Consider the following 17188-nt stretch of genomic DNA (forward strand, 5'->3'; position numbering starts at 1 on the left):
TGCTTGTACTACCTCAATTAATAGAGTGAATTGTACACCCTGTCAGTTCACCCCAGTTGTTTGCTGCTTTGTAGTGACCACAGTGGTGCTACTCTCAGACCAAACGCCTCCTTTGTTCCTAAGAACAGAAGGAGTTCATTTAGGTTGAGAACTGTTCAGCTACAGGCAGTTTGTCCCTCACTGCATGGGGATGCCAGGGAGGCAAAACTGCACCTTTTGTGCCCAGCACGTGCATTGGCATGTTATGATGAACACATGGCCCCCTTTCAGTGCACTGAACAGCTGTTCATGTCCTATAGAGAGGGAGTGGCCAGTAAAGCCCTCTCCAAGAAGTGCCTAATTAGTTGGCTTTGTGAGTGTCTCTCCCAAGCTTACGCCCTTCACTGTGGTCCGAGCACATTCCACACATGGCATAGTAAGTGTTGAGGACATATGCATGGCAGTGTCTTGGACTAGGCCTTGTCCGTTCATAAGGTTTTATCTCTTGGACATGACAGACTACGTCATGCTTGCAGGTGCGACTCAGGACTTGTGAAAAGGGTGGTATGAGTGTCATCTGTGGCACACCTGACCCTCCATCCCCCCTACCCTGGGCAATTATACGCCTACATTTATCCATGATGCAAAATAACTCGAAGAACGGGGTGTGCAGGGTGTCTGTTGTATGATTGTGACCCCTGTGAGGCTACACCCAGTTCATATTCATGTTAACCGAGCTGGGTAAGGCCCCCCACTGCTCTGTTTGAGTGGCAGGGATTATAAAGTAGTAGAAAGGCCACAGTGACTAACCTACAGCCAGTCAGGCTCAGTGAGGCAGTCCGATGAAATGTTGCGGCAGGAACATTCATCGGGCTCCACCTACTGTACCCATATAGTCCAGTAGAGTGCAGAGCCTGTGTGAGATAGAATGAAGGTTACGATATTGTAACCCTTATTAAGCACAAGCGGAGCCCTCTGGAGCGGAGCCTTTCCCACACTGTCAGCTGAAGTGGTTTCAGGATGGGAACTACCGTGAGGAGCTACCTTATATATTGTTTGGGACACACAGAATTGGTAGGTGTGTCCTGATTGTCAAGCTACGTACATGCAAATTTCAGTGGGCAATTGTGCGCATGTGATTGGAGGAGAGTATTACCCATAGAGTCCAGTAGAGGGCTCTGCCTGTGCTTATAGAACTAGGTTACAATATCATAACCTTTGTTTGTTAAATTAAATAACCTTTGTTTGTTAAATTAAATGTGTATATATATATATATATATATATATATATATATATATATATATATATATGTGTATATAAAAGTGTTATTCCAACAGAGAGCTGACAATAGACCAAGAAATTCATTCTTCCATAGAAATTCTTCCATAGTGCCTTGTGAATCTTAATCTGTTGCTATCAAAACATCTGAATCAATTAACCACAAGAACAGCTCCTGTCCTCTGTCGTGTGTGGCTGCAATCATGGCTTATTAATAACTTAATAGCTGAAATATCTAATGCACAAGAAGCCTGGAAAGCTTGTACACTATTTGCACATGTGCACATACACACAAAACACATGCCTCAATGGTATTTTGGGTACTTGAAAGGTGAGACAAAGGTAAATCAATACAAAGCTATTTTGTAATTAAAAGAATGTGGGGGTGAATTAGGCAAACAACTGTCTGGAGAAATTGAAAATATTGATTTTAATTTGCAAAATATATTTCATACCTTTTAATGTCCTTGCAGAAATGGACAATTAGGTTTCCCTCTCTCTTGTCCTTTACTTTCCTTCACTCCTCTTCTCCCCTGCTACACTCTTATATCTGTCTTTGTTCCTCTTATCACAAAATCCAGGTTTTTTTCTCTTTAATGGCCATAGTTAATGACAGAATGCAAGTTGGGGGTTGGGCGAGGTGAATGTGGGGATGGCCGAGATTAAAGGTGGCTTGTGGGTGGCAGTGGGGGTTGCAGAATGTGTGTTTGTTTTGCAGCAGAGATGACAGTCTCTTGTTGGGTTTGTGCGACTCAGCATAGTTCTCAGGCTATAAACAGACTTTGCCTGGTTGCATGTTGCTTGGAAGGAAAGCAGCAGAGGAGGGAGAGGTGACAGAGGTTAAAATGAGGGGGAGGGGGAGGAGAAAATGAAGACGTCGAAGAAACTGAAGAACAAAAAGAATAAGGAGGAGGAAGATAACGACAAAGGAGATGGTGACAGATGGAGAAGGGCATGTCCTCCTACCTGCATAGAATTCTGGGCTATAGACAGCGCTGACCACTGGATTTAACTTCCAGCCTGAAAAAAGACAGACAGCAAGACAAAGAAAAAGACAGAGAGGGAGGGAGACAGACAGAACAGGGAACATTTTTTTTATTGTCGTTAGTTTATATGCCCATTATGTTCTGATAACAGTAAGGTCACATGAAATTTTAATGAGAGAACAAAGCCTTTTTATTTTTGAGCTTATACCTCCTTGACATGTCAGTTGCCAAGATAATTTTCATTGTCTGCTACAAATTACATTCATATACAGCAAACTAATGTACTTGGATTATATGTTCTGATTACATAACAACAAAACATTTATACAGAACATATCTGTAAGACCAGGCAACTCAATGCACTTGGTTATAGGGGGATACACCAGTGATTTAATTTACACTTATATAGAGTTGAAGGGCTTGCGAGAGACAGATTAAAAAATTCAATGTAATATCCTGATGTTTACTCCCTGTTTTGGGTTAATTCTTAACAAGACAAGAATCTGTGGTCATGCTAGCAGCTCTATAAGGCTGTACTTAGGCACAGCAGTGCTTTGAGCTAAATGCTAATGCTAGCATGGCAACATGCTCACATTGATAAAGATAATATGCTGATGTTTAGCAGGTATAATGTTCATCAAACTAACAGGTAATATATTCATCATATTAGTTTAACGTGTTAGCATGCCAAAATTTGCTAATTAGCACTAAACACAGTGTGTACAGCTGAGGCTGGTTGGAATGTCATTTGTTTTACAGATATTTGGTCATAAACCAAAGTATTCCATACATTGAAATTTTGAACTAGATGAAGTTAAAGGATCACCAAAGATATTACACTTCATCCTAAAGGGAATATGAAAGTCCAAACCAAATTTCTCGGTAATCCATCCAGTAGTTGTTGTTCTTAATCCTGTCTACAAAACCCAGCTCAGTTAGTTTTCCAAGGAATAGATCTATTGTGTGAGGCCTACAGTAAATTCAAGTCCAAGCTTTAGAATGTCCTTTCAAAAACCTTTGGGTGAAATCACAGATGCTACATACTTGTTCCACTGAAGTCTATGGGTGACTGAATGTGAATAGGCCTGAACTGTACCTACACTTCTGCAGGGACAGAGACAGGGACAGCATCCCTCTTCGACCCCAACCAATCCCTGGAAGCTAGCTTTCATGTTTAATGCATTCATAAATAAACACAGACTTGGCCTTACCATTTGCATAGGGATTGACAGTCTTCTTATTTGTCATTACTCGGGCAGTTGCATTGTTGACCTACAGCAGGTAAAGAGAGAGCTCCATGACTTATGACATTTATACATCAGTAGTAAGTGCTGTACTTGTAAGAGTAAATCTGCATGCATAGTCTCCTAATGTTATAAACAAAGGAAATGTTCCAAAACAGAGGCAGTACACTGTACATGACAAACACTCATGTCATTTGTATGTTTTCAAAATTGCATTCAGAAACACTGAAAAAAACACATCCAAAACAAATCAGTTGTCTTTATCATTTGCATATTTTCTATCTTACGACGTTTTCCAGCATGCTCTCCCCAATTACAGTGACATTTCAATAACATATACAGACAAAAGTAAAGAAACAACAGATGCACATGGCAAAATGTTTTGTAAATGTATAGATGCATGCGGTGGGGAGGAGAAGGAGGAGTTAAAAACACACAAAGAAAATGTCATTGGGGACAAGGGAGAATATAATATGTTGGGAGCATTATGCAACATCCAGTCAACCTTAAAACGCGAGAAGAACTGTTGTGACGAAAGCAACACAAAGCATTCACATTTGGACAACAGCCTCTCTGATTCATTGCAAGAATAATTATTAAGATTAAAAAACAACCAAAGAAAACAGATGTACTGAAATCAATCAACCAAGTCAATCAATCAACCAATCAAATCATTCCAAATTCAAACAATGGCTAACAGGGTAAATTAAAATAAGGGTGCATTGTCTTCCAAAATAAAATAAAACAAATTAATAAATGGGTTTCCAACAGTCTCAGATAGATGTGCAAACTAATTCATATCTCAATCAGTATCGCTCGCACACGCTTCAAGAGAACACTTAGTGAATGGACACGCACGCCGACACGCAATAAAATATGTATGTCATTATACAGCATCAACTCAACCACAATTCAAAAAGAAATATCACGTGAGTTTTAGCGTTGAAAACGTTCCAAAGAGAGAGGAAGAGAGAGAGGAAATGCTGGCAGAATGGCTTGCTCGCCCACACTTACCATTCCCAAACCTTTTGGCCCCGCCCACTTGTTTGTGTACTGTTACCGTTGTAACTGTGTTGGATGGGGCCCTAAACAAGCTACCATTGGAAGGATGGTGGGGGGAGGAGGGGATGAGAAAGGAATAAGCAGCATCTTACTCAGGTGGCCAAGAAAACTTTGCAATCATTCCATTGCACAAACTCTCTCTTTCAGCTCTCTCTATACAAGCAGTTAGCCAGTTTCTTAAAGCATAACTCAAGCCATTTTGTCTTGTCTTCATTCATCATACTGGTTGATTTGGACCAAAAATGTCTCAAATGATTTATTACATTATTACTGAGTGACAAAGTCTCCATAGGCAGGAGGCTGGGTTCGATGGATTGGTCAACAAAAGTTTGTTTCCTGTTTCCAATGACTAGTCAACATTTTTTTATTAACCATGACTATACCCATCCCCTAACTTTAATTACATGGTAACTATAGTAACCATGATGACAAAGGTCCCCTAACCTTACCAAAGTAGTAATTTTAACCCTAACCCTAATCTTAACAAAGCACACCTAAACAATGATCTGTCCCTAAAGCTGACCAAATCATGTTTACGCCTAATCCTAACCAGACCTTAACCATAGTATTGTCACATCATGTATCATCGATTTATTTTTCAACCATGACTGTAACGGCTTTGTAAGGCACTGACAAATGGTGTCTTTCTAAAGGGCAGTTACAAACAACATTAGTTTAGTAGTTTTGTTGTTTAAGTTGGAGGACTTGTTGGTAAATGAATATAATCTAAAATCATGTTAATCTTTGATGCTATATGGACAATTTACCACTTCCTAATCTATTGTCATTGCCACACCACTTTCTCTGCCTTGCTACATGTACTGGTGCAAAATTCTGTAGCTGTCTGATCATGGTGTTGATTCAATAGGAAAGCCACTCAATAAGATAAAAGATGTGGAGTACATTGTTGACAGATGGACAGGGGGAATGTAGGCTGAGAGGAGTTGACACCGATGAGGGTTGACATGGATTTTGAGTTTAGAGCTGGCCATCAGAGTCAGATGAAGCAAAGATGTCAAAACTCCAGAGTCAAGTTCGATTAGAAGATATGATAAACTTAAAGGAAATTGTTGTTATTACAAATGTAAGGTCCATGTTGAAACACAATGCTGCATTTGAATGGTTTTGGATATGTGAGATTCCTCAAGGCAGAAGAGTGACACGGGTAAAGTTGTGTGTATTTGGTGGTGCAGTATGTGGGAAGAAAAGGGATGTTTGAAATGAAAAGAGAAGGTAGTAGGCCTTGGACTAAACCTTAGAATCCAGTATCTTCCTTACTTTAACTTATTGAAGCTTCACAGAGCGGGAGTCTGTACTTTTGAAGTGTCAAGGTTGGTGGAGAAATAATTGCCCAGTTTAGCTTTTGGCTCTTCAATGGGTCTAGAAATACTGAGCATACTGTGACTGAAGGGGACTGTCAAAGTGAATTTTGCTGATATGAGTTCTTTAGATCATGATGGTAAATTGTGGCCTTATTCGTCTGACCTTGGTTGATGTGCAACAAGGATGTGAAGGGCTGGAGTAGCTTTGTATGGTCTACATAAAACCAAAAAGAATGTGTAGTGCAGCCAAAAGAGGAGAGATTTGGTCAATTGCAAAAACATTTTGCACCACAGCAAATTAATAGATAGTGGTGTAGTGGCTAATGAATAAGGGCTATGAGCTGCAAGAGCCACAAGATAAACATTAGGTTGTTGAGAAGGACAGGAGTAGTGTTGAGGGAACGAAAACAGGACCAGCATGAGGTACATTAATGAGAAAGCCTGGAAGAACTACTCACAATGGGTGTTGATAGGATCCTTCCATTGATTTGATGGAATAGAAGAAACAAAGGACCAAAGCCATGTGTCAGAAATGACTGAAAAAGAGCAGAGGCCAAGATGCAAGCAAGGTGACAAGTCATCATGTGGATTGTTTGTATGTTGCGAAAGAAACAGAATTCGTTGAGGGAGCAGGCACAGGGGGTGAGGTAGAATATGTTACCTGTGTGAACCCACAAGGCTGCTTGGGCCCTCAGAATGGCTGGTGATAACAAATTGTTTTTAGAGAGTCACCTGGAGCAGGTACTTTTGTTGACCTGTAAGGCCCTTTGTGAGATTATAGAGTATGAGATATCCAAATACTTGACTTGACTCCAGTATTGCTAGAAGTGGCAATTTCTTATGAGTAACCTGGAAATGTGTAGATGAAGTTTTCAGCAGAGACTGCTGTTTTGATAATTAAGTAAGTAGGATATGAACCACAAAGTGGCATGAAAGTTATAATATAGAAGAAGGCGTGGTAGGAACCTTGGCTGCTTTTTGTTTGCTACTCAAATATGGCAGGAGGAGAGTCACTGTCCCAAGTGATGGACAGTACAAGTGGGGTCTTGTTAACAAGTGAGGGCAAGATGGAACACAAGATCGACTGATGGATCGGTGCAGCATCCATTTTAATGTGGACACTGTATCAAACTGTTGTAGTGAAAAGGGAGCTGAGACTGAAGGCGAACCTCTGGCTTTACCGGTCAATCTATATCCAATGTCATTGGGGCCAAGGGAGTATTATGCAACATCCAGTCAACCTTAAAATAATTAGAACTTTGCAAGAACTATGGTCATGAACTTTGGGTAATGACCACGAGAATTAGATTCTGGATACAAGCAACCAAAATGGGTGTTCTTTGTGGGATGGCTAGGCTGACCCTTAGACATAGAGTGAGGAACTCAGACACCCGGCAGGAGATCAGACTAGAACCGCTATTCTTTAACATCAAAAGAAGCCAGTGGAAGTGTTTTGGCACTGTGCTTAGGATTCTTCCTCACCTTTCTTGCTTTCTGTTGAGGTATTGTGGGGGCATTCAGAACAGCCTGGAGGGAATATATATATATCATCTGGCCTAGAAATGCCTCAAGTTCCCTCAGGAGGAGCTGAAGGAAGTGACTAGGAAGAAACATGTCTGGGCTACCTTGCTTAGCCCACTGCCACAGCCACCAGGATAAGTGGTGAAAAAAGGTTGGATGGATAGATGTAGGAGACTTGCTGTGTTGCCAGGGAGAGCCTTTGTCAGGGTACAATCATAGTAATAAATTATTATCAATCTATCTGTAGGTACAACAGATGTACACATTGAATGTTATGAAGGGTCAATGATAGAAAACCCAAAGGTGGTTCAAAAAATCCCCAACTTGTGATTGTTAAACAGTGTTGATTCTGCCCAACCATCAGAGATTTATGTGATTCACATTACAGCTGCAGCCCATGTGGTAAAGTCCACATTGCCCATATTTTAGTATAGACTCAACAATATGGTTCACAGTTGGAAAAAAGATAATATGGACTCTGTTGGGTGTTTAAAGCTCTGCATACAAGTCACAATTCAAGGAATTAAAATCATTATGTTGAAAGTCAGGTGAAAAATGGACAGAGTTATGCTTCAAGGTTGGTGTCTAGCTGCTGTTTCTGAGTGGACACAAGAAACTGAAATAGCACCTAGGTAAGGTCATGCCACTGAATCAGGTTAGTTGTGAACCTTGCATTTCACTCTCCAGGTGTCCTCAAATTCCTAAGTACTTCCTCTGTCCATGGATAAGCAAGAATTGAGGACTTTTTTCTGGGGGGAAAGCTCTTTTCTTTATAAGCATAAGAACATCTTTGCTTTTGAACATTTATTACCAAAATCCAAAGCAATCTTTGCACCTTTCTAAACACAAATATAAATATATCTGTAATACCTGGGTTGTGTGTGGATTTTCACTTTTAACTATTTGGTGAGGCCAGTGTTCTTTTCAGTACAAAATCAAGTAAAACAAAAAAAGTAACAACAAAGTAAACAAACAAAATATAAAACGAGCAAGGTCTCTCACACACAATAATGTTAGGCTACTTATATGTCAACATTTATTTGTGTTTGGGTTAAGGAAAGGAACATAATGAGGCTTTGATGACTTGACTATTTGATGTAATGGGAAAGACAGCACAATGGAATGTGGTGGTAGGCTGTCAAACGCTCACATACACAAATACATATATACACAAACACACATATACAAACACACAAAGCGGAACAAGAGAACGGGGAGAAGGAAAAAATTGAAAGAAATATTTGAGAACATGCACCTCTATTTTACGGCCTTCTACCACGGTGCCGTGTAATTTCTCTCTGGCCCTGTCGGCGTCCACACTATGTTCGAATGTTACGAACCCGAAACCCTGCATGCAGGACGGAAAGAGGCAAGAACAACATGCAGATTATTTTGTACATATTATACTCAACATTACAGTGAGCAATGGCTTGTTTCCATAGGAGCACAGTAGACAAAGAAACAAAAACATTTACTACTTCTGACTTAATATCCAATATCAGCTCCTATCCAATAATATAACAGGTCTGGAAAAACAGCAAATTCATTAATGAGAAGAAATTGACCCCTTGCAAAGCCCTGCCCCTTATGGTTCTGTTACTGCTCTTTGCCTGCAAAGCTTTCCATTCTAGTTTGGCACATATGCAGTTGAAATGTTAAGGGCAGATATAGACCAAAATGGATGCAAACACTAAGCAGACATGTTAAAATGATTGTCTGGGTGTACAGTCCCCTTGCAGAAATGTGCAGATAACATTTACATCATGCGGTCTCTTGCAGCTGTTGGGAAGTTTAATCTGCACTTTAATGGTAGCAGACATACCACTCATTCATAATAATTAGTCATTATTTTCAGACAGAAGTAAAAAAAAAAAAAAAGCAGCCTTCTTATTTTTAGTTAGTGAATGTTTATTTGGCATTTGGAAATTTAAGTTAGTGAGTTGGCTAAAAGCTCAGTCTCTGGATGACTCTTTTTGAAATGGGAACCCTGCTCATGGGTTTCAAATATGCACTTGAGGCCTACATACAAGATATCATGCTTCAAGATTGAGTCTTTTGCTGTACTTTTGCATTCTTACCACTTGAGGATCCCGTTATTTCACTGTTTCAACACTTACTATAAAAAACATACTTGGACAAGTGACATAGAAGTTGCTTGGCTCAGTTAACAAGGTTTGTCTGGGATTGTTGGAGTGCACATTTTCCTAAATCCAATTAAGAACAGGATAGAGCCTTCAGGCCTCGAGGGTCAATCATATATGATAATAATAATAATAATAATAATAATAATAATAATAATAATAATAATAATAATAATAATAATAATAATAATAATAACAATAATAATGTTACAGCAGGGATTTTGACAATTTCATAGAATGTACTGTAGTTAGTAATAAATCAAGTACTGAAATGTTCCTCTTGCAAGGTGGTCTGGCAAATACATTCCTCTGATGAAGTCATAAAAGAGGAAATTAAATCTACCAAAAGAGTGGAAGGAAAATGAACTTCTTTATGGCTTGGCATCATCAATAAAAAAAAAAAAAAAACAGACTACAGTTTTAATGAGAAGCAATGCATGTCAGCAGAAAAACAGAAAATAATCTTTCTAAACAGCTCAAAGGAATTTAAGAACTTTAAATTGAACTTTACATCTTTAATAAACAATAGTCAAGTTCAGTATAAAACATGATGTCTGGTCAGAGGAGGAGAGGACGTTTTAATATACCAGTATTTATTAACTATGACCCACTGGTTTGGTAATGAAATAGAGAGGAAATATACTTCATTAACTTTGAACATCAATCTGCAGTGCCGTCAGTAATATCAAAATCATGTTGTCCCTTGTTAATGTTTACAGTTTATCATTGAGTATATCACTGACATATTGAGTACATATCGTGTTGCTCCGTAGCTCAGCGTTTTGTTTTGTAACACTAAAATGCTGCTACATTATTGTCTGTTCTTGTGTTCATGGACTTGTGAAAGGCATCAATCATGGGCCAAGTGTTGTCCCAGTTCAAAGTCTACATTTAGCCGTGTATGGTCAAAATGTTGCTGCTCTGGTCAGTTTATCAAGGATGCTTTGGGAGCTGATTTATGTAAACCTGGAGTAGACAGCTATTACAATTTTCCTTTTAAATTGAGTTTTGATTTGTTTTAATATTGTTGATAAATAAACTATTTAGTTTATCAAAATAATGCCTACTTTAAAACTGACTGCAATGTTTTCAGAGAGGTGAGGGCCTGCAAGCAGGGTGAGGCTGGCTGGTCATCACAGGACGTGGATCTCCTCAGGGCGGTATTAGAAGTAACAGTGTAACAGAAGTTACAATACTTGGGAGGCAGGAGCCTTGTGTTTATTTTTTATCGACGGTAGATTTGTGAAAAATTGTGTAAAAGTTTTGATGTAAACTATGAAAGTCAATCATCAGGGGGCCAGATTTGGCCCACGGGCCACTATCTGCCTACCACTGAAGTATGGTGTATGATATTAACTTTGGTTTTACATAAAATATACATTACAGTGATGGTACAGTTGTACTGAAATGTATTTATCTAAGCCCTACTGAAATGGTGTAGTCTGATTGTAATGGAATGGGATGTAATGGGAGTTAAAATTCATAATTTGCTCAGTTTTGCTCAACTAATAGAGAGGCTTTAAAGGAACATTTTTCTTTGTGGTTCCTGTGTTACTAAAAGTACATTGAGAGATAGGTCTAGGTTTACACACAAAAAAGCAGAACTATGTCTACATTTAAACCAGAGTGTTGAATGATAGATATGTTTGAAGCTGTTACCATAAAAGCATTCAGAAAAACTGAATTTAGAGGCATGCTTGGAAAAAGCACCACATACCTTAGAACCACGCTCATTGAAGATGATTTCCACATCTAAGATTTTGCCAAATTGCTGTAAAAAAGACAATGGTTAGTGATCAATTTTTAAATCTCTTGACATATTTAGTTTGTAAGGATATTGGTTATTGTTATACTCAAGAAGTAGATGATTCAACAGAAAATTAAAACCTCACTTCTTTACTTCTCTTTTCTGTTAATTAAAATTGTACCAGATTCCACAGTCAGGCATAATTAGGGCAGCCTACCTTGCTGTTGGGTCCTACCTAGGTCCTGAGCTGTGTTGCCGGCACATTGTGGTAGCCTCGTTCTGAGTTGAGTCATGGTATGTGTGCATGAGAGAAGTGAGTGTTGCTAATTGTTCTTACCTGTTAACTTCTTACACAATTCATAGTGTATAGCTCCTAACTTTAACCCTAACCCTTCCACTGTATTCCTTCGCCAGGGCACACCCACTGCTATTGGTTGGATCAGACCATGCTAACCTGATTACAGCCCCAGAGCCTGTCCGTCTAGGCCCCGCTGGTGGACCAGCAACAGTGCATACTCAGCTCGGCTGGGCCCTCCAGGGACCGGATGGACTCCCGCAGTATCAGGTTCGAGCACAGCAGTGTCTGTGGGCTGCAGTTGGTCCAACAACCAGTGACGACATCTACCAACATGTAGAATACATCTACCAACGTGTAGAATGCCTGTGGCGGTTGGATATGCTGCCATATCGAAGTGATAAACTGGTAACAAGATCTTGGCAAGACCAAGAAGCGGTGGGAACCCTGGAGGCCAAGACCGAAAGAGTGACAATCCTCCCCCCTCCGGATCCAAGATGCATCACCCTTAAGGGCTTCAAAGGAAGCACTGATGCCGAACCTCAGAAGTACTGGAAAGTGGCTGTGTCAAGGCAGGGTATGTGACAAAGATTGATAATGGGGTTGCAGAAAACACAGGGGAAGCATGGTACTTGCCACATAACCTCATCAGCCATAATGACAAAGATTGTCTGGTGTTTAATTGTTCCTTCGTACATCAGGGTACCTCTCTGAACCAGCAGCTACTCCCAGGACCTATCCTTGGCCCATCTTTACTGGAAGTGCCCCTGTGGTTCCGGCAGCATTCAGTCACCATCAGTGGCGACATTAAGGCCATGTTCCACCAGGTCAGGCTGTTGCATGAGGATAGGCCCTTACAATGATTTATATGGAGGAACATATGGAGAGAAGACCCACCAGACATCTATGAATGGCAGATTTTACCATTTGGCACCACCTGCAGCCCATGTTGTGCAATTGTTGCTGTCCAAAAGCATGTGAGCTGGAAACAAGGACATACTGCAGTCAGTGGAGTAGTGCTTTTATGTGGACAATTGTCTGCAGAGCCTGACATCAGCTCAGTCTGCTCAACATCTCATAGACAAAATGCAAGAACTGCTGGCTGCAGGTGGTTTCGAGATTCAGCAGTGGGCCAGTAATTGGCCTGCCATTGTGGAGCATCTCCCAACAGCTGCATGTTCTGCAAACATAGTTGTGGCTCACTCACACCGACCCACAGGAGCCAGCTCTAGGAAAAAGTGGCACTATCCCACAGATGTGCTGGGCTACAAGCACAAACCTCAAGATCAGGGGATCAGGAACATATATATGGTCCTAGCTACCCATTGTGATCCACTGCAACTGCTAGTTACTTTCACTACTCAAGTGAAGGTGATTGTGCAGAAACTCTGGAGCAAGCAGAGGAACTGGGATGACCCGAACCTCCCTGTTGACTTTCTGCAAGCCTGGACAGCATCGGAGCAAGAGGTCTCCAATCTCAGCAGCATCACATTTCCCCGGTGTTATGTTCCCTTGGAGATGGACACTAAAGAGGCAGTGTATGAGTGTCGCATCTTCTGTGATGCCTCTGAAGTAGCCTATGGTTCAGTGGCCTATGTTGTTGTGAAGCACAAGACATCATCCATACCGCCTTTGTCATGGCATGATCCAGAGTGGCCCCCAGGCATCAACTGTCAATTCCATGCTTAGAGCTCTGTGCAGCATTGACGGGAGCCCAACTTGCCAGCCAAGGAGCTTACTCTACTCATCCGACAGACTACTATGTGGACTGACTCGACCACCTTCCTGACGTGGTTACTGATTCTTGACGGTTCAAGGTTTTTGTTGGGACAAAGGCAGCAAAGGTGCAGGCGTTGACTGACCTGTGTTCCTGGAGATATGTGGATTCATCTGATAATCCAGCAGATGACATTAGTAGAGGGAAATGCTTGGCAGACCTGGCCAGGTAAAGCCCATGGAATCAGGGGCCTCCCTTCCTTTACAGCACACCAGAGCAGTGGCCAGCAATCCCCAAATCTGCTGTGCTGTGGTGTTGCTGTGCAACAGGCCAATCCTAGCCTGCTAGATGTCACACAGTTCATCTCCTGGAAGGCACTGGTGGCGACTACCTTGCACATCCTCCACAGGAAGGTGGCTTCAGATGACCATGCTCCAAAGACAGACTGAGAGAGAGGCTGAGGCTTTACTCTTAAGAAGCTGTCAGGAGGACTGTTTCCCCGAGGAGATGAAAGCCCTTGCAGCTGGGAAGCCAGTCTCACCCAGCAATCATCTTGCTGCTCTCATGCCCGAATTTGACAAGGCCTCAGGTCTGATCCAAGTAGGTGGTAGGCTCAGACGCATGGAAGGTCCAAGCACAATTGACATTCATCCGGTCGTCTTGGATCCCCATCATGCCAGCACCAGACTACTCATTAGGGAGTTTGATGAGCTCCTTCTCCATCTGGATCCTGACAGGGTTTCTGCCAAGATGCAATGACAGTATTGGGTCCTGTGGGGCAGACAGGCAATTAAGCAATGCCAAAGAACCTGTGCAAAATGCCAGCGATGGAGGGCTAAGCCTGTGACACCTATCATGGCCGTCTTACCACCAGCTCGCCTAAGGCTCTATCAGCCCCTCTTCTTTTCCACCAGCGTTGATTGTTTTGGGCCAAATGCCTCACCACCAGCTGCGTACACCTAGACCTCTTTAACAGTCTAGATGTCGACACTTTCTTGCTGGCCTTACAGAGGTTCACAGTCAGGTGAGGGCAGCTATCTGGAATTCTCTCTTATCAGGGAACAAATTTCCATGGTGTGGAGAGAAAGCTGAGAGAGTCCTATGCAGCCACAGAGCTACAGACTGTGACAAATAGCAGACCATCAGATCACCTTCAAGCTTAATCCACCTAATGCTCCTCATTTCGGTGGCGCATGGGAGCGCGAGATTAGATCAGTTAAGAATGCTCTCCGAGTGGTCATTGGAAGTCAGTTGGTTTCGGAAGATGTTCATGGTTTTGGTGGAGGCTGAGTACATCCTGAATGCCAAGCCCCTAGGGTACACATCCTCAGACATCACCAATGTGGACCTGGTGACACCCAATATGCTCCTCATGGGGCCGTGGGATGCCACACTACCTCAAGTCACCTATGTACCGGAGCCACTGACCAGACGCCATTGGCACCATAGCCAGACCATCTCTGACCACTTCTGGTCCCACTTCACACGCCACTATCTCCCTGCATTGCAAGGTCGCTCCAAGTGGCAATGACAGGTTGATGACTTACTTTGGATTCTGTGGTTATGATATCGGACCCACAACTGCCACGTGCACATTGGCCAGTAGGCAGGATTGTTAAACTCATACCAAGCGCAGATGGACACATCAGATCTGCTGAAATGAAGGTCCAGAACCACAGTTACCTCCGGCCTGTTGCTCATCTCATTCGACTCCCATCCATTCCAGATGAAGATACTCAAGCTGCATCACCTTAGGGAATTTAATTGTTGCACATGAGCTTAACTCATGTGGGAACAGCTGTACAAAATTCCCCAGTCAGGCATAGTTAGGGCAGCCTACCCCGCTGTTGGGTCCTACCTGGGTCCTGAGCTGTGTTGCCGGCATACTGTAGTAGCCTTGTTCTGAGTTGAGTCATGGTATGCATGCATGAGAGAAGTAAGTGCTGCTAATTGTTCTTACCTGTTAACTTCTTACACAATTCATGGTGTATAGCTCATATATTGTGCTTCAAATTTAGATTGTGGAGTATTATCACAGATAATTGTGAATTACGTTGGTACGTTGCTACAAATAAACTAGTCAGCAAGCTGCATGTTAACTACCCAGTTCATTTGCATTGTCAAAGTACACTATTCATTTGTATTGAAATACATTGTTTAATTGTATTGAAGGGAAACATTTCTTGATATTGTGTTAGTAATTACTCATAGTGACTTACATATAATAGCTGCAATATTCATTGACAGCAGAATTAATATGTTCTATCACACTGTTGGCTGTATATTTAATTTCTGTTCTATTGTTATGCCTGTATTGCAGAAACCATATCATAAGCTCAACTTCAGTAAACAGTTGAATGGCATATTCTGTGTCCTGTGTCTCATTGGAGCCCCCAGGGTGAAACAGGCATACATTAGACCAGCATCTGCTCTAAAAATTCATTATAAAAACACTGACCCGAACTGTCTTAAATTTCACAGATGTCATGTATGTCAGATATTGTTGTACTTACGCCGAACATTTGCCTGAGGTCTGGGTCTCTGAACCTGAAGGGGATGTTGGAGACATGAAGTCTCTTGGGTTGGGCCTTGCTGTCTGTGCTTTCAGGTACAGTCTGTGTTGGTGGCTGACTGTCTGGCTGGGCAGCATCATCTGTCTGCTGGAAAACACAATAAAGTATCTAAATAAAATATGTACAAAGGCAATTCCAGCAGCCGTGAATGCTTGACATCCTCTTGCATGAAACTATGATGTTTGCTTGAAAAGTAACCATCAGTATATTTTCTGTATATCTGACATTAAACATCACCACGTGACATCACCTTCTAAGTCAGCTCCCCTCCATGCAAGTGCCTAAACTAACCAAAAGGAGTCCCTACTGCAGTAAGCTTTCTCATCTGCAAATACAACAAAACCAAGGTCCCCTTATAAGCTTTCACTAGAGCTTTAAACTGAATCTTGCTGTCTTTATTAGGGAATGCTCAGTTGTCATGAACTTGGCTCAGTTTGAGGTTGTGATGTCAGCTCTGTTTCTGATATTCCTACAGTCTCTTGTCCAGGGTCCCTTCAGTTTCACTGATGTTCCAAAGCTGTTTGAATATATTTTTGATTATGTGAAAGGGGTGTGTTGGTCTTTAATGTTTGGTCAGTTCTTACATGAATAACTCACATAACTGTGGGAACACAGTATCAGGCCACTGATCCATGGAGCCCATGAATTAGGCAGAAGTTATAAATAGCAATTGAGATGAAAAAGGAGTTTGAAAAGGAAAGAGTTAAAATATGCAAACACAGAGACATAATAGATGCTCATGCACACATATACAGAGGACCAGCAGCAGTCTGTGTTTGTCCTTTAGCTCTCAGTGTGAGTGAGATCAATGGCTGTTAAATACAACAGAGGACTCTACAGTCTCCTATTACGCTGTGTGTGTGTGTGTGTGTTACAATAACTGTTTGTGTGTCTCTTAGCAAAAACAAGAAATGAGAGGTATATCAAATCTACAAACGAGTCTTCTTGTTCAAAAATTAATATCCCCTTTTAGAGACAGAGGTATATTAAATATTAGGTAGGCTACAATTCAATCTAATACAAATACCCAAAACAGTCAAAATGGGGTTTGTCCAAAGAGGTGTTTTAATCAACACACAGTGTGACATTATTTGGGGGTTTCTAGTGATCATGTTTCCATCCTTCTTAGGTTGAATAATAAATGTACTGAGCATGGAAAGTGCTACACTAAATTTACAATCCTATAAGGAAGACAATGTTTCCCATTCCTCCTTTTTCTTTCTTTCTTTCTTTCTTTCTTTCTTTTTTTTCTATCTTTCTCTGTCTCTTGCTCAGAAACAGTCCCAGGCTCTAAGCCAGCTAAAAATACAGCCTACTTGTGT

At 41.3% G+C, this 17188-nt stretch overlaps 1 protein-coding gene and 1 long non-coding RNA gene across 2 annotated transcripts in view; one reads left to right on the forward strand and one right to left on the reverse strand.

Moving 5' to 3' along the window:
* The window catches only part of rbfox1 (RNA binding fox-1 homolog 1), a 203714-nt gene that overhangs the window by 65675 nt on the left and 120851 nt on the right, over window positions 1-17188 (reverse strand). The window contains exons 3-7 of the mRNA XM_044332223.1: window positions 15807-15953; window positions 11252-11305; window positions 8649-8741; window positions 3456-3516; window positions 2225-2278 (exon numbers count right to left, since the gene is read on the reverse strand). Of these exons, the coding sequence (XP_044188158.1) occupies window positions 2225-2278; window positions 3456-3516; window positions 8649-8741; window positions 11252-11305; window positions 15807-15953 (409 nt within the window). The remainder of the gene's footprint in view (window positions 1-2224; window positions 2279-3455; window positions 3517-8648; window positions 8742-11251; window positions 11306-15806; window positions 15954-17188) is intronic.
* On the forward strand, window positions 10625-12905 carry LOC122967530. Its single transcript, XR_006398627.1, has 3 exons — window positions 10625-10703; window positions 11466-12153; window positions 12278-12905. It is a non-coding gene; the product is annotated as an uncharacterized LOC122967530 (long non-coding RNA).

This window comes from Thunnus albacares, chromosome 17, assembly GCF_914725855.1.
Source record: "Thunnus albacares chromosome 17, fThuAlb1.1, whole genome shotgun sequence".
Classification (NCBI taxonomy): Eukaryota; Metazoa; Chordata; class Actinopteri; order Scombriformes; family Scombridae; genus Thunnus; species Thunnus albacares.